The sequence below is a fragment of the Gymnoscopelus microlampas genome, assembly GCF_963454915.1.
Source record: "Gymnoscopelus microlampas genome assembly, chromosome: 2".
Classification (NCBI taxonomy): domain Eukaryota; kingdom Metazoa; phylum Chordata; class Actinopteri; order Myctophiformes; family Myctophidae; genus Gymnoscopelus; species Gymnoscopelus microlampas.
This window is the reverse complement of record NC_139939.1, coordinates 26,710,926-26,735,621: the sequence shown is the minus strand read 5'-3', so window position 1 is coordinate 26,735,621 and position 24,696 is coordinate 26,710,926. Positions and strand designations below refer to the sequence as shown.

The 24,696-nt window shown below is 39.7% G+C and overlaps 3 protein-coding genes across 4 annotated transcripts; 2 read left to right on the top strand and 1 right to left on the bottom strand.

Moving 5' to 3' along the window:
• Nucleotides 1–2,336: 2,336 nt before the first annotated feature.
• Nucleotides 2,337–9,379, top strand: LOC311052670 (leucine-rich repeat LGI family member 2-like; the record flags this gene model as incomplete). Its single annotated transcript, XM_084067756.1, has 8 exons — nt 2,337–2,515; nt 2,766–2,837; nt 3,278–3,349; nt 3,457–3,528; nt 3,642–3,713; nt 5,063–5,232; nt 5,893–6,057; nt 7,533–9,379. 8 exons carry the CDS (start codon nt 2,337–2,339, stop codon nt 8,366–8,368), a joined length of 1,638 nt encoding a protein of 545 aa, XP_083923882.1. The 3' UTR covers nt 8,369–9,379.
• A 4,607-nt stretch (nt 9,380–13,986) lies between these two features.
• LOC311052658 (coiled-coil domain-containing protein 149-like) lies at nt 13,987–22,114 on the top strand. 2 transcript variants are annotated; one of them, XM_084067736.1, is made up of 13 exons: nt 13,987–14,193; nt 14,948–15,109; nt 15,225–15,263; nt 15,390–15,497; nt 15,778–15,894; nt 17,524–17,696; nt 18,036–18,108; nt 18,563–18,647; nt 18,787–18,934; nt 19,635–19,711; nt 19,873–19,908; nt 20,152–20,214; nt 20,510–22,114. In XM_084067736.1, the coding sequence occupies exons 1-13, from the start codon at nt 14,143–14,145 to the stop codon at nt 21,109–21,111; spliced, it is 1,734 nt and encodes a 577-aa protein (XP_083923862.1). In that variant the 5' UTR covers nt 13,987–14,142; the 3' UTR covers nt 21,112–22,114. The 2 variants fall into 2 exon arrangements, with proteins under 2 accessions (XP_083923862.1, XP_083923863.1); XM_084067737.1 differs by lacking the exon at nt 19,873–19,908.
• Nucleotides 22,115–22,211: 97 nt separating this feature from the next.
• LOC311052837 (extracellular superoxide dismutase [Cu-Zn]-like) lies at nt 22,212–24,488 on the bottom strand. The gene is made up of 2 exons (XM_084068058.1): nt 24,363–24,488; nt 22,212–22,994 (listed from the first exon to the last, which is right to left on the bottom strand). The coding sequence occupies exons 1-2, from the start codon at nt 24,374–24,376 to the stop codon at nt 22,322–22,324; spliced, it is 687 nt and encodes a 228-aa protein (XP_083924184.1). The 5' UTR covers nt 24,377–24,488; the 3' UTR covers nt 22,212–22,321.
• Between the last annotated feature and the right edge of the window lie 208 nt (nt 24,489–24,696).

Below are 24,696 nucleotides of genomic sequence, written 5' to 3'. Positions count from 1 at the left end.
ACACCTGACGACTACTCACAAAAGGACAGTCTAAGCTTTGGGAAATGACACCTGTTGAAACATGTCTAGCTAGTCTATAAAACTAGTTGATAAAACACTATGAAATTCTAATTGAGAATTAAAGGCCATTTTATAATTAGGGGAATGATAATATAATAATACTTTTAAATGAATTACTACTTTGTGTAGTTCTTTTTTCATATAAATTATATATCAGGTACAGTATGTATTCAAGAATAGTAATCAGTAGTAACAATATGATATGATATAAGAATTATTTTGTCTCGTGAAATAGCCATCATATCACAAGATGATAGGTCAGTGCATGTTTAGGACAAAGGTCTGTATTCGTCTGGATTGTTTCCATCTTGCAATACATTTATCAGACATGTACTGCAAAAAGGTTTGATGATATTTTCATATTTATTTTGAAACCTTTGAACAATTGTGTGCTTTTCTACGCAAGTCCATACAACGTCCTGTCCTGATCACATACTGAATCACCTCTAGGAAAATATGTAAAAATGATATATACTGTGGCATCATTTGGTTTCAGTTTGCATGTGTCATGAGTGATTCAGGGATACTCTGGACTAAAAACAGCAATGCAAGATGGGGAGTTGTCATGAATTATGCCAGCAATGGCAGATATGTATGGCTCCCTTTTGGCAACGGGTATTTAGTTTCACTCATGTTCATACTGACTACTGGTTCTAAGACAAGGGTCAACACCTTGTTAGGACTTACTAGAACAACCAACAACTCCATTGTCTATATGCAATAGAAGAGGTTAGTCATACCACCTTAATCATATGCTGAGTTGAGTTGAATTGGACAATGTTAAGTATTTAAAAATGTACTGATTGTATTATACAATCTGTAGATATCATGAAGATATCATTTGATACATGTATAACACTGCATGTCTGTGAGGCTATGTATTTGAAGATACAACTAAAACTAACACTAGACTTCTTTCCCCATGAAAATGAAGCATAAGCGCAGTGTGTGCAGCAAGATGTTTGCATCTGTCCCCCCCTAGTGGTGTATGTTGCCTATAGCACCCTTTTAGAAAAACTCACTCACTCCAGTAGCAATTTCCCAGAGCAAATGCGAAATCATTAAAAATTCATGTGTGTGTGTGTGTGTGTGTGTGTGTGTGTGTGTGTGTGTGTGTGTGTGTGTGTGTGTGTGTGTGTGTGTGTGTGTGTGTGTGTGTGTGTGTGTCAAAAGAATAGGGATGTTCGCTTGCATTAAATATGTAACTACCCTTTTTCAGAATAAGGTTATTCAAAAATAACTTTACTGTCTATGATAATAACGCACACTTTTTGCTCGTGAGGTTGGGCCGTGGGGATTGGTCACGCAGCTAAAGCAAAGGATTATGGGAAGTTTATAAGGGCAGGCCCTCGAAGTCTGCAATGTGCCCCAGGATAGATAGCCTAAATGACTAATGCACTTAGATGTAGTATTTGATCATAGTAACAAGTCGAGTAAATGTACTCAGCATTTTTTCATTTAAAAATACATTTAAAAAATTGAGCCTACAATTGCACTATAAATGCAGCCATATACATTTCTTGCTCACAATGCATTGCAGTGAGCTTGTAGATCTGCTATTTTCAAAAGATTTGTATACATTTTTAAAAAAAACTTGTGAAACGGGACATTCTGCATCATGAGTACTTTCTACCTTTGGTACTTTAAGTACATTTTGATACCAACACTTTCGTACTTTTACTCAAGTCATTTTTTAATTCCGGACTTTTACTTGTAACAGAGTATTTCTACATTGCAGTATTGATACTTTTACTTAAGTAAAACATGTGAGTACTTTTTCCACCTCTGACTACAGGCCTAATCAAAGTTCATCCAATGTAGGCTATTCATATGGATAACATGGCATGTTGAACACAGATACTCTCCCCACTAGCCTATAGGCTACTTGAGGAACGATGCCCATTCTGCAATCAATTTATCGCTGTCCATGGTCCTGAAATGCTATTTTCAAGCTTGTTGAGACTTTTCGTATAATACTCGACTAGTACTACTACCTATTGAATCTCAGATTTAATTCAATTCTGTGGCACGCATTTCCTTGTGTAGCCAGGCTCAATAGGGATCATTTAGGGATATGTATCGATATTGCCAAGTGGAGTGAGTTTTATGGTAGATGATGTAGCCCTAGTTCCTCCGGAACGCAACTGCAGCACTAAGTGCTTGTGTCAGGGATTCCACTGCTGCATTTCATGTAGCCTAAGGGGAGGGAGGCAGCTCGTATTGACTTCGCTCTCACTTATTATCATTATTATTATTATTCATGTTCAAGGATCAACATGCCATCTACTAAGCGTTGGCTATTGAACGGGTTTGTTCTACTGTGCGTTTGTGTAGCAGCAGTTCAATCTAAACGGATTTTCAAATGTCCTTCAGGATGTTCCTGTTCCAAGGAGACTATTATCTGCGTCGGAACCTCACAGATTCCACGGACCATACCGAATGATATCAATTCATTGTAAGTACATCATTACGTTTCTTCAGCAAAAGTCAATTGGACTAGTCTACTAAATGATAGGCTAAGCCGACTGATTTCGCATTCAAGGTGACAAGCCATTATTTCCATGCTGTTCTTGGATAGGAAAACGCCACTTCATATTTGGGTGGTATACTGTATAGGCTATAAATCATGCTGCCTTAAATCAATTTTGATTTAGATGTGTATACAGTATGATACTTTGTGAATATTGTTTTGATTATTCCAACAGGAGCATAGTAAATGGATCAGTTACTGAAATCACAGAGGGAATGTTTGCTCTCATGCCATCTCTGCAGTTGCTGTAAGTTGAACTAAGACTTGAATGTTATTGATTTAATTAGACATATGGAGTTAATTTAGTTAGGCACAAATCAACAAATCTTCCTGTGTATCTCTTCCCCCCCCCCCACTCTCACACACAGACACACACACACACACACACACACACACACACACACACACACACACACACACACACACACACACACACACACACACACACACACACACACACACACACACACACACACACACACACATATACATACACACACACACACACACACACACACACACACACACACACACACACACACACACACACACACACACACACACACACACACACACAGTACATGCATGCATGCACAAAGTAGGTGAATTGTGTGAAAGTAATAATAGGCTAATTTAGCTTTGCAATTGTGATGCAATTTCATAGATTTGCTTGTGTGCTTTTTACAGGCTTCTAAATTCAAACTCTTTGACAACAATCAAAGATGATGCGTTCTCTGGCCTACCTCATCTTGAATATTTGTGAGTATTATTGAAGATTTATTAATTTAGAAAAGAATGGTTGTCAATGAAAATATCACTATTTTCATTATACTGTACTGCCTTTCAACATTATATTCCTTTAAAAGATTCATTGAGGGAAACCAGATTGAGGCCGTCACCAAAAATATATTCAGAGGTCTACGTGATTTGACTCATCTGTAAGTCTTTGCTGTTGTATTTTGATGTATTATTAAGTCCAAAATACTGAGAAATTAAAAGTAACAAAACGGTATCACTGCATTTTTCTTGTCCACCTATGTTTCTGTTTTAGGTCTCTTGCCAATAACAAGATGAAGGTTCTGCCAAGGAACCTCTTCTTCGACTTGGATTCCTTGCTAGAACTGTGAGTAAGCAATTGTAATAAAAGCTGTTGGGAGGAGTTTTCCACACTTCAAGCTGACTCATGTTGTGCTTGTTTGAACCCTTTTGTCCTACAGATAGATAGCCATTTAGATAGCCTGATATGGATACTTGTTGTATAGTTACTCTGTACAGCGAAAAATGTTATTTTGACCATGAGACTATAAAAATGGATCCATCCATTTTTAGCCCCATTAGGGTGTGGCTCTATTAGCGGTTGGTAGGTCCGTCCATCACTTTGGTCCCACACAAGTTATCTTTAAAAGTAGCCTACTGGCTGGATTGCCATGGCATTCATTGTGAAATTGGTCAAATTGGTAAACCCATGACCTTTCTCCTAGCATCCACTGTAGTCTAAAATGTTCTCTTGCACACAAATACATTTAATTGAAAGATTGCCATAAAAGTGCATTCATGCTTCCTTGAGGATAACCCCTACCTATATTAGTGAGCACATGGTCTTTACTTTACCACCTCACATAAGCCAAAATGTCCACTTGCACACAAAATATCTATAACACTAATGATTTTATTGTTGTGACATTTGCTAAGTACATTCAGGCTTCCTGGAGGATGAACCCTACACATTTTGGTGGCCCTATGGCCTTCCCTTCCATGATGCCAGTGAATGTTATTCCTTATGCCTTGCTGTGCTGTTATATAGTATGTCATGCTGCCATGTTATCTTGTTTTGATAAATGCTGGATGCTACTATTTTTAATATGCTGCTCAGTTTTAATTCACTGCACTTTAGGATTTTATGCTTATTATTTATTCATTGATAGTTATTTTATTGTATACCTGGTCCTGAGTACGATTTTCGTTTAATGTGCAAGCATGTACATGACAAATAAAGTGAACCTTGAACCTTGAACCTTGAATATACAATATTGAACCCCCTTCCCAAATTCGATTTTATTTAATTTTGTCGTTCTGGGAACAATTTACAATTTAGGCATTAATGAGAGCATGGGGCTCTAAAAATTTCAATGTTGGTCGGTTCAAAACACTTTAGTTTGGTTTGGTGCAATGAGCAGCACAGCCTCTAGAGGCCACTATAGGAATTTTAGCCTCTTTTTTATTATTTTGCTTTATATGAGGATATGTATGTGAAAATCAGCATAGCACAACTAATAGTAAACTGAATTAAAATCCCCACATTTACTAGTAGTTCTTAAGACTTATGCAGGCCAGGCAGTAGAGGGGAGTTGAAATTATATTGTCATTATTCCCCATTCTCTGTACAAGATGTGATTAATGATTTTCTTTCTCGCAGCCAGTACATTTTCGGTGTGTATAAAATCATGACCTCTCCTGTCAAATGTGTCATAGGGACCTGCGAGGCAATGTTTTTCAGTGTAACTGTGAGAACAGGTGGCTGATGATGTGGTTGAAGAACACCAATGCCACTGTATCAGATGTCTACTGCAACGGGCCTGGCGAGATGAAGGGCAAGCGGCTCAATGACCTTCCCATTTCTCCGGGCGAGTGTATGTCCACAGGTAATGTGCCATGTGCTACAGGAAGCTGTTTCAGTCACAGGGACGTATACACTATAAATGAAAATACACCACACAACATATCAAACAAACTATGGTGAAAAAGAATGGTGCACTACCAGCACACTCCTGAAAATGTACACACTACACAATAATAACATTCTCAGTGTGTTATTATGAAATTCTACAAATGGCACCAAATGGAGCCGTTTGAATATGTACTCTTTTATCCATTATAACATTTATTTATACTCTGCCTCTAATTACTTTTTAAATTGTAGTTTTATTGAAAGTATTCATAATTGATATTCATATAACAAAGAATGTCTGTTCTTATCCTTGCAGCTACATAGTTTTTGGGTAAAACTGGGAAATTGTCAACTACAGTATACCACAAAATTGTCATAGTGATATGATGCAGCTCTGCTAGATCTACCATCATTCTAGCTACACAATAAAATACTGATGTAGGAGTTACAAATGGATATAATAACACTAACATTGCTGGGATGGGATTGAAGTAGATGTAGAGACATATGTCAAGGCCATATACATTTAATATAAGTGGGAAAACATTTACAGCATGAAACATATGTTCATTTGATGAGCAAACATTTGATGTCTTAACACTCTTTTGCTTATCTTGCTAACCTTGTCTCACAGATTTTGTCCGTCATCAGTCAATTCCTATCCAATCGATGTCAGCAGACATCTTCTCCCATAAAGAAGACATCTATGTAGCCATGGCTGCCCCCAATACCAATAGCTGTGTGGTCATGGAATGGGATCACATTGAACTGAATTTCAGGCCTTTTGATAACATTACAGGTATAACAAACCCCATGTTATATTGTTAATGTAAGGTTCATATAGTCATTATTGTGACACATCTATTTTATTCTAAATTGTTCTCTCCGCCAGGCCGAAGGCGTGGCCGAGACTATGTTTTCGCCCCTGTCCGTCCGTCCGTGTGTGTCTCCGTCCGTCTGTGTACAGCTAATCTCCGGCACCGTTGGACCGATCAGCGTGAAACTATGCAAGCACACTCTCTGGAGGCCAGAGCAGAACATCTGCCCCAAATCGGCTTGTTACATCGCCATCAGGAGGCAGATTTTTGCAAAACACATTTTTTGATATTACTCCTACAGATTTTGTCCAAACATCACGCAAATCGGTACACATTATCTCTATAATCAAGGCTTATCTGTCGGACTTTTCATATTCCATCCTGATTGGCTAAGATTGGCTGCCCGTTTTGAACAAAATGCCTCAAATCATGAACACAGCGTCCGGTTGCCATGAAACTTTGCACGCACGTTCCCACTAGGCCAAGGAAGAAATGCCACATTTTTTCAAATCGGCCTCATCTTTGTAGTCATGTGATCAAGACGTATCTGTCACATTTCTCATATTCCATTCCGATTGGCTATGATTGGCTTCCAAAGTTTGTGGGGTTGCAGTTTAGCACAAAATGCCAGACACATTATGAGTGCAGTGCCAGATTGCTGGCAACATTTGCACGCACATTCCCACTAAGCGAAGGAAGATCCTCCATTCCAACTTTTTCAAATCTCCTCATGGTAGCGCTACAACAGTCCACCTCATGTTTTGGCCTATAATTCTTGAACCATTGGTCGTACAATAAACATATTTTCCCCCTGGATTCCTTGGATCACAATGCAACTTATGGGCACTGTTTTTGCTGGATTACATTTTCTGCCATAGTGCGTTTTCTTCAGAATAAACTTTTTGTTACTACTCCTACAGATTTTGTAGGAGTAGTAGTAACACAATCGGTACACATTATCTCTTGGGTCATGTGATCAAGATGTATAAGTTTGATTTTTCAGATCCCATTCCAAGTGGTTATGACCAAAGTTTGCGGGCCCTGGGTAGGCAACCCGGCCTGGCGGAGACCTGTGCTCCTAGGAGCACACTTTTCTAGTTTTATATAAACAGTACATGAACACAGTTTATTGCATAAATGTCACTCATCCATTCATCAGCAGTTTTGGTCCTAGTTTGTTAATCAGTTTAACTCTAGCATCCATATTCGGCATCAACATCCTGTAGTTAAAGCAGATCTACAAGCTCATAATGAGTTGCAAGGCGACGTGTTGTGAGCTTGTAGATTTGTTTTTTTTATTTTGGGAAGATATTTAGTGTAAAACGAAAACAGGAGGTGCCGGGTATAGACCCTGGAGGACTCTGGTCAACAAAGTATATAGGGTTTAAGTGGTCAAGACTTGTTTCATGGATTTTTGCATTACGACTTACTGTAACTGACAATTATTTTGCAACAGGGAAGTCTGTTGTTGGATGCAAGTCAGTCCTGATTGAAGACCATGTCTTGATAATCGTCACTCAGCTCTTCGGTGGCTCGCATATCTACAAGTTTGATGACAAACAGAACAAGTTCTCCAAATTTCAAACCATTGAGGTCTTCAACATCTCCAAACCAAATGACATTGAGGTTTTCCAAATGGATGGTGACTGGTACTTTGTGATAATAGACAGCTCTAAGGCAGGCATTTCTACATTGTACAAATGGATGGACCAACCAGACAGGAACGAAACTGGTTTCTACTCTTACCAGTACCTCCATGAGTGGTTCCGGGATACAGATGCTGAGTACATTGAAATGGATGGTAAGTCCCACCTCATCATAGCCAGTCGCTCCCAGGCACCTGTTATCTACCTGTGGAACAAAAGCACCCTTAAGTTCATGTATCAAAGTGAAATCCCAAATGTTGATGACGTAGTGGCAGTCAAAGCTTTTCAGATCGAAGGTGAGCTGTATCTAGCAATGACCTGCTACATTGGTGACTCTAAAGTTCTCAAGTGGACCAGCAAGCAGTTTTCTGAGGTCCAAGCCCTACCATCTCGTGGAGCAATGATCCTCCAACCTTTCACTTTCACAGACAGGCACTACCTAGCTCTGGGCAGTGATTATTCTTTCACACAAATCTATCTCTGGGACTCTGAGACCAAAACCTTTGGCAAGTTTAAGGACATTTATGTGCAGTCGCCACGGTCATTTACTGTGGTGAACACTGACCGAAGGAATTTCATCTTCTCCTCCAGCTTTAAGGGCAAATCAATGGTTTTTGAACATATGATTGTAGACCTTAGCTTATAATACTCAGCCAACATAATGTAACACCTCTCTCTACTCTTGGTAATTGTTCAGCAACCGATAGGTGTATGAGAAAGACATCACAACTACTGTATATCATACTTAAATGCCATAAAATGCAGCTTACTTAAACTAAGACAAATATCTTAGCAATGCCTATGCATATCTCATGATTATGATGGTATAGTTTGTAATCATGGTGGTATAGTTAATTAAGTGCAACGATAAGCCAAGAGTAGGCAACATATTTTTCGCTAGTTTGAAACCAAAGGACAATGCAATAGAAATCAATGACAATATTTGCAATATAACCTGCATGCTAATTAGTTTGTGACATGATTGAGATGAACTGAAAAGATGTAGCCAACCTTCATAATTCAATTCTAACAACAAATATGACATTTAGCAAATATGAAATCACACTAGACACTTTGTAAGGCATCCTCTGAGGTTGAGGTTGTGTTCTTAAAGGGTCAGAACACTTGGAGGTTTCTTGCCCAAAGGTGGGCAAGAAATTAAAAAATTGATAATTCAAAATATGCTTCCCATTGACTTGCAAAACCGCTCTGGACGCTGTCTTTTAGCCCGTAAACGAACACAAACAAAGCTGATTCTGACATATATCACCAAACCCAGTACTGTTTGCGTTTTTAATAAAAATGTCAACTCCCTGTTGATTTTACTATTTGAAGATCAGATCCAGATCCGCAGATCCAGTCCAGGTTTTCTTCTTAATAAAAATAGCTAAATCATTGGGAAGTTGAATTTGTTATTAACCCATTCAATCCGGTAAAGGGGTTTTATGTACTAACCACAAATACAATTGAATGATAATCAACATTAATTACTGACGATGAACAGCAAGAAATGAAGCTTTCTTACTGTAGACCGAGTGCCTGATTAATTGCAAGACAGAATGTCATTATAATTTACTCTGGATTCCTATGCAAAATGTGTTCTTGTATTACTCTGAATTGTTTTGTATGCTGTTATTACACCATCTGAAATGCCTTGTAGCACCACAGCTGTGTTGTCTTAAAATATCAAATTTTGCTTATTTGAAAATGTCTTATTCTTTTTTTCATTTGTGTACAACCAATGCAGTTTAAAATGACTGGCAAAATTTTGACCGGTAATTGTCCCATCAATCTTAGTTTTCTCAACCTCATATCTCTGCTCTTAAAAGCAATAGCTGGTTCTTCATAATGATGTATATATATAATTGATTGCCTGTCAACTGCTGCTTTGTGTGCTACATTAATGACTAATACATTAATATGCTGATTAACAAATGGTGTTTCCAGTCCCATGTCTTAAATATCCACAAAGGGTAAGAATATAATAATTGAGAAATGCACCAAAACATAATGACGATGAATGACTCCTTTCTGAAATCTACCATGGTAATACACGAAAAAAGAAAAAGTATAAAGTATAAAAGTACCACATACTGTACCATCATGCCAGTGACCAAACAACCATGCCATTGTATTTCCATGGTATAAAGGTAAACCATACTGTCGGTTTAACAAAATGCACGCATATCCACAAAACCAGTGGTTCTCAAACTTTTTCATGTCAAGGACCCCCAAATTGATATGTATTAGGCCGCGGACCCCCATATATTTTGTGCCAGGGACCGCCATATAAGATTTGTGTTATCAAAATGTTTCAAAAAATATTCTAATTCTTTTGAAAGTATCAGATCTACAAGTTCGCAACGTGACGCATTGCGATGCATTGTGAGCTTGTAGACTGGCTATTTTCAAATAACAGATGTATATGTAGGGTTAACATTATTAAACTGATTTTGATGCTATATTAACTAACTTAGCTAGGGACCCCCTAGAACCCCCCCAAGGACCCATGGGGGTCCTCGGACCCCACTTTGAGAACCAATGCACAAAACAATTCCAACAGATGCTGGACACTGATTCGAAATAGAGAAGCACACTTGTTGCCGGAAGGTTCCCGGTTCGATTCCCCGGACCGGCAGGAAAAATCTGGGTCTGGAAGTGAATGGTCACCACCTCAGATTCAATGTTCATTTTATTTGTCATTTACATGCTTGCACATGAAACGAAAATCGTACTCAGGACCAGCAGTGTACAATAAAATAACTATCAATAAATAAAAATAAAAAAGTGCAGTGAAATTTAAACGAGGTAACATGGCAGCATGACATACTATATAACAGCACAGCAATGCAGAACAGCGAAAGTGCAAGTGGGGCATAGAGTTCATCAGTCTAACAGCTCCTGGGTAGAAGCTGCATGTAAGCCTTTCAGGCCACAGTGCTCCTGCACCTGCTGACGTGGATGTCCTCAATGGAAGGCAAACTGCTGTGGGTGATCTTCTGGGTGGTTTTCACCACCCTCTGCAGCGCCTTCTTGTCAGCGGCAGAGCAGTTCCCATACCAGGTGGTGGTGGACAATGTGAGAGTACTCTCCACCACACACCTGTAGAAAGCCTCCACCACTGAGGTATTGAGGCCAGCCTGCCTCAGCCTCCTGAGGAAATAAAGGCGCTGGTGGGCCTTCTTTAAGTTGTTAGTGGTCCACTTCAAGTCCTTGGAAATGTGAACTCCACGGTACTTAAAACTGGGGACCCTTTCCACCATAGCTCCATTGATGAACAGGAGGAGGGCCTCCCCTTCTGAAATTCACTATCGGCTCCTTCGTCTTCCCCACCTTAATACAAAGATTATTCTCTGCACACCAGCCCACTAGATCTGTCACCTCCTGCCGGTATGACGACTCATTGTGGGATATCTGTCCCACTACTACTACTGTGTTGTCTGTACATTTCACAATATGGTTGCCTGGTTGTTTAGCTGAGCAGTCATGTGTGAACAGTGTGTACAGCAGGGGGCTCAGGACACACCCTCGGGGGGAACCGGATGATGGAGGAGGACAAAATGCTGTGGATTCTGACAGACTGTGGCCGGTGAGTCAGAAAGTCCAGGACCCAATTGCATGTGTGTGTGTGTCTACTGTATGAATATACTCCTCCTCTTTCCTATGACATTTGTTACCCTACTGCAGACATTCTGGCTCCTTGTTTGGTTCAAGGACAAATCGGCTGGGTTGTGGCTGGGGGGTAGGAATAGCTAAAGGTTAGGTGTGTTCTGCCCCTGGCCGGAACAAAGGGAACTATAATCCTCTTTGTTTTCAGGTGTTTTCGATGTTAATGAAGCTGTTGGGTTGGAGGAGGGATCTCACTATGTTGTCATTTTGGTGATGTGAATATAAGTCACTTGTTTTCAGTCTGTTCCTTGAGTTCAGACTGCTGGTAGTTCCATACATTCTTGTCCTCCTGAATTCTTCTAAAACTGTGACTTTGTCTGTGCCTCATTTTGTCTATTCTGCTTGACTGAGTTCCCATTCAGATTTCTGCTTTTTCACACGCAGGCACGCACGCACGCACACACGCACGCACGCACGCACGCACGCACGCACACACACACACACACACACACACACACACACACACACACGCACGCACACACAAACGCGCGCGCACGCACGCACACACACACACACACACACACACACACACACACACACACACACACACACGCACGCACACACAAACGCGCGCGCACGCACGCACACACACACACACACACACACACACACACACACACACACACACACACACACACACACACACACACACACACAAACACACACACACACACACACATTTCTGAAGAAGAATCCAATAGAAAACCAGTAAGGTGTCAGCCCAAACCTTATTAATAATGCACATTAAACTTTCAATAATTGTTTATTGGTGTAGTAGGCTACAATTTATTTTTACATACAAATACAAAGGTGTGGTCTACTGGCTCTGATTACTTACTCTTTAATTATACCTATTGAGTATTCTGACCTCTATACCTTGCAGCAGCATCACAAACCATGAAACATGAGCGTGTCATAAAATGCTCCAGTGAGTTAATGTATAGGCCTGTCAGCACCTGGCTACTGAAACAGCATTTTCTTTACCTTGCTTGAACATAGGCAAAGGCCATAGATGCATTAGGCTAAAGTTTAAAAAGATAATGGAATTATGAAATGTTCGTAGTAATAGCCAAATGAACCCTTCTTGGAAACTATGTGCTTGTTTGTGTATTATTTGTATAGTTGGGGATGCTTTTATCATCCAATGTGATGAATCTCTGTCCTCCGCTCTTTCAAATTGACCCTACAATATGCCACCTCCCTACTGAGACTGGCCTCACTGCTGCCTCCAACTCAGCAGTCAGCACTCAGCACTGACCACAGGAAATCCAAGCTCCACACCCTCTCTCTACACATCCTGGTGGTGCATTCTCTTTCTCTTTCAAAGTCAGGATGCAGAGACTGGGCTGCATTCTACAATCCTCCAACACGCCATGTCCTCTAAGGCAGGGGACCTTCAACGTTTTTCCTTTGCTAAGAGAGAGAGAGATGAAGCAGGGACCCCCCACATATTGTATAAAATTGTGTTACAGATTCAACTTTTTCATAGATTTCATAGACTTGTGTAGCGTTGTGTTGGATTTGTGTTAATGTATTGTGTCTTTTCAGACAGTTCACCACTTAAACCCTCAATACTTAGAGAACATTTGTACTTGGTCTGCTCTTTATTTCCTGTTTCCAAACCTCTTTGCCGAAAATAGCCAATCTACAGGCACACAACGCCTGCAGCTAATGTTCCCCTCAGAATAGGGATTTGAGGGTTCAAGTGGTTAATATCACACAAAGATGTGGTGGGCCGGTGGCCCCCCTGTAGTAACTCTGAGGACCCCCTAGGGGTCCTGGACCCCCTGTTGAAGACCCCTGCTCTAAGGACCATGCAGTTGATCTAGAATCTGGATGCACACATAGGCAATATTTTATTATAGTAATATTTATGAACTGTTTCACTGTTTGGGAAAAGTGCTCTGCCCAATGAAGTCATTGTTCTACCAATCTGGGGGGGGGAAAGGGAAAACATATTCCCTCTTGTGCTGTTTAGCAAAATCTGTTTTTAAGAGTTTACCGTTCTACAAGTGTTCTAATTTACGAGGATCCCACATGATCCCAAACGCACCTCCAAAGGGATTTCGTTCCTCCTCCTCACGGAGAAGGAAGCTGATGCTCCTTGCTCACAGAACGGAAGTGAGCAGTGTTGCCATGTCCGCTTATTATAAGCGACTTTGGGCTTGTATTTTTCTGTAAAGTCGCTTGTAAACATTGGTAGTTGCGGGTTGCGGTTTTTGGGCTTGTTTCTAAAGTGTAGTTGCTTATTTGGGCTTGTGTCCTAATGTTGTTTAAACAAGTGGTTCTTAAACATTTTCATGTCAAGGTCCCCCAAATTAATAATATGTATTTGTCTGCAGACCCACATCTGCAAATATTATGTACTTGTTTATTATGTATTTGTGTGGTTAAAATGTTTTTTTTTTCTTTTATTCACATTTTTTTCAATATTTTTTTGAAAATAGCAGATCTATAAGCGCACTTTGTGAGCTTGTAGATCGGCTAGGACTAGGTTTAGGTCTCATATGTGGCCTAGTCGCTTCTTTTAGGCTTGTTTTCATAGACCTGGTTGCTTCTTTCTCTCGCAAGACCTGGCAACGCCGGTGGTGACACTGGGTCCTGTTCTGTCTGTCCCAGCCAGCTGTCCTGATCCAATGTTGTCCTCTGTCCTCCAGCGGTGAACAGCATCAATGTGACACTGCTGCGCTTGATGGAAGTGACATTTATCATGCACTACTGACACACGACGATCTTTGGATAAAGAGAAAGATGGATCCGTCCAGAAGAAGCGAGAGTGACTGGCAGGGACTGGTCAGTGAGGTGAGAACCACATGCGTCAGCCAACAGAATGGTGAAGAGGGGTGGGGGGTGATCTTTCTATTTGAAATCGAAACCATTATCATGTTAATGGTAAATTTGTGTTTATTTAATATAATTGGTTGCCTGTCGCCCCCTGCAGGCATGCTGTGTGAATTCAGGTCCAAACCAATGACCTTATCACTGTTGATACGATTAGTCAGGATTAAATGTTCCATGATGTAGCCTCAATGTTGTTCTATGATCTATCTAATCTATGGCTGTGGTCCTCAAGTGGATTCCAGGGACTCTTGGGGTTCCTTTATAGGGGGGTCTGATTTGTAACTCTGTAACTCTGACAGAATACAAATGGAACCAACTGGACCCGTTAGACGGGTCCAGTTGGTTCCATTTGTATACTGTCAGAGTTAGAGGGAGACCTTGAAATGTAAAAGTTTGAGAACCATTGATCTCTATGGAGACTCCCCCCTAGAGTAGGCGGATAAGGAAGTAATTGTTTTTATTTTTCACTACAGAGACTAACCATAGTGCCATAGACAAGTCCCTTGTTATCATGATTTCCATGAATCCTTCTCTAGCAGAGAAGCATATGGAATCTTTTTGGATTGTCTGGCAGAGAAACGTGTATGCTAACGTTCAGGTTTTTCTAAATAAGTCATTGTAATTTATAAGGCAGAGCTATTGAGCATTTGCCAAACATTTAAATTAGGGGGGTTTGAAACGTCATGGTGTCCAAAATATTTGTGTTTGCTTACAGTTCCTGGTTTGCAAGCGGAAGTTGGAAAGCAAGAAAGAGGCCCTTCTGATTCTATCCAAAGAGCTGGATACCTGCCAGCAGGAGAGAGACCAGTACCAACTAATGGCCAACCAGCTTCGAGAGCGACACCAAGGACTCAAGAAGAAGTACAGGGAGATCATTGTAAGATATATGCATGAGTTTATCAGGCAGTGGGGGAAAAGCTCATTTACCCCCACTGTTATGTGAGATACTGTGTGATAATGTCTCATTTCTACTCCTTTTTCATCACTTACAGGATGGAGATCCCACTTTGCCTCCTGAGAAACGGAATCAAGTACGTTTCTGTGGATCACATTCTTGCATCCATTTGCATCCATCCAAACAAATGGAAAAATACGTGTTAAATATCCTGTTCCAGTGAGATTGTAAAACTATGACACTATGTACCTGTGTTTTGCAGGTGAACTTAGCGCAGCTGTTGAGAGACTCCAGAGAAAAAAGTAAGCAACTCTCTGAAGAGGTAAAGGAATTGAACCAAAGACTGGCAGAAGCCCAGGGAGATAACAAGGTACTACGTCTGTCTGCATTGTTTACCGTACCTGACCTGTTGTTGATGTTTCCTTTGTATCACATTGTTATGTATTGTATGCTTTTATCTATTTACCCATGAGTGTGTCATCCCATTATCTATCTGATACATATGCATATACTGTGCAGAAAATAATGGTTTATATTCACATGGTGGTCATTTTGCTCATGCATCATGCACCCTACTGGGGTGGTTTCCTCCATGTGTACATGGTCGATAAAAAACTGAGTTGACAACTAATCACTTTCTTGCTCTCTAGCTTCTCCGAATGACCATCACCAAACAGAGGCTAGGAGATGAGGAGGTTGGTGCTCGACATTTCCCTGCTCATGAGCGAGAGGACCTAGTCAAGCAGTTGGAAACAGCGAGAGAACAGGTGAGAGAGCGAGGAAGAGAACAGAATAGGCTCTTGCTATGTTAACTCATTCAGTGCCACATGACATTTAAAACGTCATAAAACAAGAATGACCAAAGTCATAATGAAGCCGCATGTGGCAGGCTTTTTTTGGCCCAATCTTTTCATAGACCTGAATACTTGTTTTTTGGATTGCTTGTTTCTCTCGCCAAACCTGGCAACATTTAGCGTCGCAGATTAACGCTCTAATGTTTTTTATATAAGTGGTGGCAACATCACACGGGTCTTCCCAACAATAGCTAAGATTGAAGTCAGTGTGAACATGGCCAAATAATAACTTAATAGCCAAACAAGGTCTAATGAAGCACGCTAGCATTTAGGCTAACCCTCCAGCCTGAGGCTATCTCCCTTTCTCTCTCTCTGCTGCAAAGAAGGAGAGGCGGGTGCTGCAAAGTACCGTGTCCCCATTGGCGTGAAGTGTGAAGCACAGCCAGGACAGCCAATGACACTTAGGTGTCACTAAATGTCACTCGGGTGTCGACACTTTGTCACTCGGGTGTCGACTAGGACTAGTGCTGTTTGTAGAGCCGCGCTAGCGCATGCGGCTAAAAATCGCCATTGTTAAGCCCTGAGCGCCACATGACGTCTAAGACGTTTTTTTTTTTTTATGTTCAGAACCCAAGATATCATGATTTGAAAATGTGCTGCTCCATTCACTTCTTGTTTAACTTCTTACTGAAAAAGGCTGTATCTCGGCTCCTAAGCACTTTTTTTTTTACAATGAATTTTTGGCTCTGGCACTGGGACAACACAACCAGAAATAAGTCAGGCACTGAATGAGTTAAGTTGCAGCCTGTACCACCTGTGCTAATAATTTAAAACTATTTTGTATTCCAACTATCCAGAACACAATGGCAAAAAAAAAAGGCAATTTGAAAAAAAGTGATTATGTACCTGTGACTAGTAAAATAAGATTTTAAATGGTTATAATCTGCTTCATACAAGATTCAAATCACATGTAAAATTCACTTTTCAAATTTTCATTCAATTCAGGTGAAAATTAATACATGATGATTAATACTTTTTAGTGTGTTTTGCTCTTTAAGGTCTATTTTTAAGCGTACTTCATACTTTTTATAAATTATTTGAGCATGACAGTGATTTAAAAGAAAAGCTGTTGATAAAACTAGAAAAGTGTGCCCGCCAGGCCTGCCCAGGGCACGGTTGCAACCTGTTATAGTGCCACAACAAGGCCGATTTGAAACATTTGGAGTGACAGATCTTCCTTAGCCTACTGGGAGTGTGTGTGCAAAGTTTCTCACCAGTCAGACAATGCGTTCATGATTTGTGGCATTATGTGCCCCTCTCGCAAACTTTGAAAGCCAATTGTTGCCTATGGGAATGGAATCTGAAAGATCTGACAGATACATCTTGATCACATGACTACAGACATAAGGTGTACGAATTTGGGTGAGTTTTGGACAAAATCTGCCTGGGGTACTAGCAAAAGATATGTTGGCCTAGCAGGGATAAGAATTATGAAATGCTGCAGCTGTAGCTAAGACTAAATCTAATCTGCATGGACTAAAATAATACAAACATCTGTGTTGTTGTTTTTTTTGTTGTTGTTGTTTTTTGCCTTGGTCACAGAATGAGGTGCTGGAACATAGTGTGGAGTCACTAACCGATGAGCTTCAAGATGTAAGGGCGGAGCGCAATGTTTTTCAAGAGAAGGCACATCGTCTAAATTTGGAAATGAACCACCTCCTGGGGAATGATGAGATACAGATTTTAGACATAGATGCTCTCTGCATGGAGAACAGGTTTGTGGCTTTATTTAATTTCTGATTTGTACAGCAGAGGAGCCTACCAACATTCTTAGCAGTATAGATGAAAACCTCATCAAGGCCATGTAAACATTTCCACCGCCGTTAACGTTTTCAACCTGGCAAGTGGCAACCCAATTTTGGGAAAAAAATAACCGATCTACAAGCTTACACAGCTTGTATAGCTGCTAATTTCGCTGCATGACACCATTGGATGACAAAGTACAAAATAGGCAGAATACTGCTGCAGAATAGTGTGACCTGAGACACTTGGTCACGTGGCCATTCTGGCCAATGAATTTAAATAAGCAATAATTTAACTTGTACCCCTTCCAGGTATTTACATGAGCGCTTCAAGCAACTTCAGGAGGAAGTGAACATGCTCAAAACAAACATTATGAAGTACAAGGTACTACATATTACATGTTTTTTGAGTATTTTTAGTGTAGGGGGAAGACAATCGCAGCTAAAGCTAGTTTCTAGACTAGGAGTAGTCACATCACGACCACATTACATGTTTATGTGGAATAGTTCTTGTGGAAAATATGCCAGTGGAAAAAAGATATGAAAAATGTAATTGAAAATGTTACACAGTATGACTTTAAATGTAATAATTACATTTAGATTTGAGGGAGTTTATAACATTGTGGTATTTTCCTTTTATTTTTCTTCCTTTCATTTTTTAAGAAATATTGAGAATAATATTTGAATATCAAATATCTAAATACTGAATCAAGCAACTTAAAAACTGTTTAGGGTGCTCACAAAAGCCCAAGTAGATGGTAAAATGACCCCAAACATGTTTGAAAGTGAAATATCCCTTTAATAGTGGTATTATTATTTTTTTTTTTCACTTATTCTAGAGTGCCCTGGAAAGCAGGAAAAACTCTAAAATATGTGGGAAACCCAATAGTAGTGCTCTCACAGGAGTACTCTCTGCCAAGCAAGGTCAGGACTTCATTTAAAAAAGATCTTCACACTACACTATCCATTAAATTCATCATTAAATTATGTACTTTTGCAAGGACTGAAACAGCAGATTGTAAAATATGAGACTAACTTGCCATTATTATTTTTGCATATGCAGTGCAAGAATTGTTACTCTCCGAAGAAAATGGTTGCAGTCTACCCGTCACTCCTCAATCCATCTCAGACCTCAAGTCCCTTGCCACCGCCCTTCTGGAAACCATTCATGAGAAGAATATGGTCATTCAGCACCAACGGCAAACCAATAAGTAAAGAAATTCAAAGCAATTCATACTCCATTTGGGATGTGATGGGACGATAATCGTTATCGTTAATCGTGATAAAAAACTCACAATAATCATATTGCAGAGATTTTAATTTATCGTGAAACTGTCCATCATACACTGGACGTGAGCTGGCTCTGTACTTGGTACAAAAATAGCAGATCTACAAGCTCACAACGGATCCCTTGTGAGCTTGTATATCTGCTATGTTGGCTAATGTTCCCCCCAGAATGTGGATGCTGGGGTCAATGGGGTGAAAGTTGTTAACAAAAGTGGCATTTTAAGAGTTTTAAGCATATTTTGATTACCATGATAATATCCTTAATCATAGTACAACAACTACTAGAATACGCACCTCACTTGGTTGAGGAGCTGGGTTGGAAAGTATAATGAAGAAAATAATAAATCCATCCCTATTTCCCAGTGATCTCACTTGCTGACAAGAACCGTTTTTCAAGCTAACAACGTGTCACATCACAACATGTTAACTAGAAAATCAGCTCTCGCTGCAAGCGACACATCATAACACAGAGTATAAATTAGGCTTAATATTTTCATTTTGCCTGAATACATACGGTACCTTTTGGGCTAATGAGTCGTTTTAATTGACAAGACAAGTTAAAAACACAAAAGTACACCCAGCTGATGATGTTTTCTTTACAAAAACCCTGTCATTTGTCGCTAGAATTCTAGGAAATCGAGTGGCAGAGCTGGAGAAGAAACTTAAGACCCTGGAAGTGGCTGGATTATGGAGCCTGCCAGGTACACATAAGCCTTCAACTGTAACTGACCTAATATTCTGTCTCTTCGTATTGTAACTTATGTTGTGATGAGGTATGTTTAAAAAGGAAAACATGCCATTCGCAATATTTTTACTTTCCTCTCTTCTCTTTTACTCTCTTTTTCTTTCTTGCTTCCTGAAGGCCTCACTTACAATGTATCTCTGGGATTACATGGAAGTATGTCTAAAAGTTCTGCCAATAACTTAACTACTTGTAATAACGGCTGACTTAACTTAACTTATTTTATTTTCACTCCTTTTCCTTCTCACATCTACTAAAATTACAGTTGCATGTATATGGATACGTTCATGCCAGCGGTTTTATGTAATTTGATTATTAATTAATGTATTCATTGTATTACTAAATTTAGCTGTCTTCTATTTGAAGCTTGTTGTTATTAATAACATAATTCACCAACAGGAAGGAGAGATACCATCACCCTAAATGATAACCATATGTTGCCAAATCTTCAAAACCAGGAAGGTGAATGACTGATTCATGCATTTTTACAATATTCTTCATTTTGATCATATTTTTATCACTACCTGACATTTCTCATACATCTCCTACATATCCATGTAGTGTCGCTTTCAGGCAGAAACCTTGTATCTCTATATTGCATATATTATTATTTTTTTAAATAAATAAATTACTTGTTTAAACTTTCTGAAATGTAACGGCTTTGGACATACAAGGTTTCTGCCCAGCAGCGATGATACAATACCCATACATCTTTAACTGGTATTTGTTTATACAATGACGTCTTCTATTCTCATAGGGGAGGCTGGTTCATCAAATGTATCAGTCGGTCAGCAGAGCTCACCCGAGACCCCAGACCAAATGGGAGAAATGACACCAACATCAGGTGAAGTTGAAGAACTTGACAACGAGCCATCATCCTCACCATTCTGTGTAGAGACGACGTCTAAGCAAACCATCTCATGCCAGTCTTCTGATGAAGCGTCAGTCAGCAGTCAACCAGACACACCAAACAATGTGTGTGAGAGCAATAACCAACCACATATCAGCATGGAGTTCAAGGGTTCACCACGCCACCAGTCACAAAGGAATGGATGTTTAACAGCATCTCCTGCTGCAAGCTCAGAAGGGAAAGTACACCATCTCTTAGATCCCTGCCATCTCCAGAGACCTTCAGAGCATTCCAACCCTAGAGAAGGGGAGGATAACATAGATAAATGCGTTCAGAAAGATGGGACTTTTGGGAGTGATTGCATCTCCATGGGGGAAATCATAGATATTTCATCTTCCACCCCTGGCCCTACTGCTGTAATAAGGTCTGATAAAAGACAGACGTCACATCTTCACCACAACACGGAAGATTCAGATGTGGCAGCCGTACAGCTCAGTCAGGAAGTCTGAAGATCTCTAGTAACCACTCGTGTAGAAGTCATTTCAATTCCGTTTAACAAACATTCCATTGGATAATGAAAAAAGATTTGTCCCAATCTCACTCTGTTTTTCTGTCCCTCATCCCCAATGTCTGGATTTCAATGAAGCCTACTGATTACTGGCAAAAATATTTGCAAAAGATCTGCTTTCAAGTCATGTGTCATGTCAACAAAGGAATCAAGCCATTTCTCTTACACCTAAATGCAAGTTTTTCCTCATCATTGGTTGTTATTGCTCTTACCTGTAGCTTATAGAACTTGCAATTTGAGAGGGTTAGGGTCAGCCTACATTAGCATTATTACTTACAATTATGAGGCTATCCAAAATACAAGCCTTGGTTTGGGTAGTGATTGAAGAGAGTATTGTTAAACTCCTGAAGCCACAGAAGAGTGACATGGTGCATGACAATGTAGTGTTCAGTGAATATGTAAGAATATATTTAAATGCAATAAATGTAAAAAAAAATATATATATAACCACTTATTTTTCACTGTATGCCATCACTGGGTTGAAAAGTTCTCTGACCCATAACATGTTATGTTTTACTGTAAAAAGGTCTGACATTAAACTCACATTGACATATTTTGCGTGGAGAATATACTGAATGTCAAATATGTTGTTACTAGTATGATGCCACTTCAACTCAAACACAGTTGTCTTGACCTCACTTGTTGTCAGAATGTATAACTCACTAGATAGCAGTTACATTTAGCATTAGGCTACCTATGTGTGTTGAATGTGCACAAAATATATTTTTCTGCTAAATAAATTTTCCAAAAACAGTTTTGTTTGTGCCACCCTCTCTCATGCACAATACTGTAAAACCAACAGAAAGATAAGTTTGCTATATGTGCTGCCATGGACATGACCAATATGGTTTTGGATTAACATTTGCATTCATAACTCTTGGCCCTCAATATGGTTTGTTGTGTAAATTTGTGTCAATACACATGTGTTTATGTATCAGGAGGACTACAACATTATTTAGTACCAAACCAACCCCAGACTGGTTACTGCAGACTTGGTGTATTCAAGCTGTGCTGTGCTATGATGAAATAATTTTCATTGAGAAAAGTTGCCAACTAAAATCTTTAATTTGCTTTGTTTTACATGAATGGTGCCTTGGTCATGTGACAGTATTGATTTATCTGTAAGGGAATTATCGAACAACCTTATGAAATCACTTTTGAAGACTTGAGTTAGTATTATCCGTCTCCACTTCCATCTTCTCAGAGAACCGATTCCAGAGGCTGGGTGAAGCGATACCAACAACACAACAGGCAATTCTCCGTCCAGCATTCCCATGGAGTAGACTGCCACTATCACCACCACGTCCTAAATCATCCACCTTTTCGTGGATAACTACTGCTCTTCCTAACGCTGACAGTTCCCCAAAGAGTGTTGCCTCACAGTCGATCATTTTATGGATTCTTCCCTGAACGGCAACAAAATTCCCAAAGTCTCCCGGATGACTAGGGTGTGACACCTTGTGTGGATTGTAGTGGCCACCAGTAGATTGACATCCCTGGCTTAGGTCTCCATACTGGTGAATGTGTATAGCTCTTGATGCTGGACTCTCACTGGGAAAGCCGTTGAGATTGAAGAGGACTTTGAGTGTTCCCTGTGGATACTGCTGCTGAAAGAGCACATGTCCGCTCACCTCCGGGAGGTCCTTCGGCAGCACTGAGTTGGGTTTCATTTTGCAGGCTGCGTACAGGGTACCATTGTATTCTGCAACCTCTGGTGGAGCAGTTACTGTGTCAGTTTCAGTTGAGACACATACATGAAATCCTACCAGGATCATTAGCAGTGTTGGGTAGAAGAACAAAACAATCCACGATATATTCATTGACCTGAAAGAAATTAAACATCATTACCCAATTGTCATAAGAATGAGGTCACCCATCACGCATCTTATCTAGCTATATACATTTAATCTATGTAAATGATCTACCTATATGGCTGATCTATACCATGTATAGTGTGTGTGTGTGTGTGTGTGTGTGTGTGTGTGTGTGTGTGTGTGTGTGTGTGTGTGTGTGTGTGTTTGCAAAACAGTAAACTAATTTCTCAAAAACAATTCATATACACCAACACAATAGATCACCTGCAAAAGCCTGTAACTTTCACAACAATCCTTTAGTTTCTCTCTCAAAGGTATATATTTTGTCAGTGTCTTAGCCGATCTACAAGCTTTTAGATCTGCTATTTTTGCCAAATGTTTACTTATTATAACATGCCCAGATAAGGGATGCAAGGTGACAACTTCCCCTTCATTGATGGAAGTCAAGACTCACCTGATCAATTGATTATTAATTCATAAAAGAAAACTTATAATATAAATATATAGGAAATATGCTTTACAGATTATGACAACTCGTCCAACTATTTTTCATGCTGACATACAAATGCAATTAAAGGTGATATTTTTTTTGTCAAAACGAATCGTCTTTTATCTTTTTGGTATAAAGTACAAGCTCTATTAAGAAAGTAATCATTTATAGAGTGCTTGTTCAGTAACAGGGGTCTCTCTGTCTCTCCAGCTCGATACATTTTAGATGGGTCACCAATTTCATCCAATTAGGAGAGAAAGAACCCATTTATCAGCTTCCATTTTACAGTGTTCCAGTTCCAATCGTGTCTGCTGCCAATATCATCCTGTTCTTTCTCTTGATTGGATGGAATTAGTATCCCCACCTGTTTTGTGTTTACTACACTGCAGAAGAGCTGGATTTGAACAAACAATCTATAGCAATGACTATCAGAACACAGAGCTATTCAACACACCACCTTTAACTAATGCCTGGGGAACAAGACAGGGAACCAGTAGAGCCAACAACATTATAGGAAACAGCAGACATTTTTTACATCATTTGTATGAATGTATCAAAATAGGCTATAATTGCAATCTGTTCAAAAGAATGACACATTTATTGTGGGTGTTGTTGGAGGTTCAACAATAGCCTAAGTTATCTGATATTTGAATTGTACAGAGTGTACAGTCCAAAGCAACTGAAAAATGTAGGCCTAAAGTAGCTCTCACAATTGATAAAACTTTAGTTCACAAAAACATAAAATTCAATAAAGGAGTAGCCTGGTCCCAGTTTCCCGTTGAATCTATCAATCCTTGTAACGCACAACACAACTTTCAGATCTACAAAACTGTAGGTATTGCTGTTTAATTCTGCCTAAAGGTGTATTCACTTGACGGGTCCACTAACCTGGATGACAGCATTATCAGATTGTAGGCTGGTTCACCGGCAGACTTGTATTTTTAGGTATTAGTATTAGGTATAAGTATTTTAAGGCGATCACAGTGATTCTGTTCTGTTATGTAAGAAAAGAGGCGTAACAAAAGGGGGAGCTGAATTCTTCAGCAGCTCTAGTGTCCTATAGCCTACAGATAGTCGTTGCGGGGCGGGCCACTGATGGATTTGATGAAGAGTAGACTTGTTCTTCCAGTAAAACCGTTATGCTGCTCTATTGCTACATTCTGTGGCCTTACTATTTTTGTTTCATATTAAGTAACTAGATCATTCCATCTCACTGGAGTGG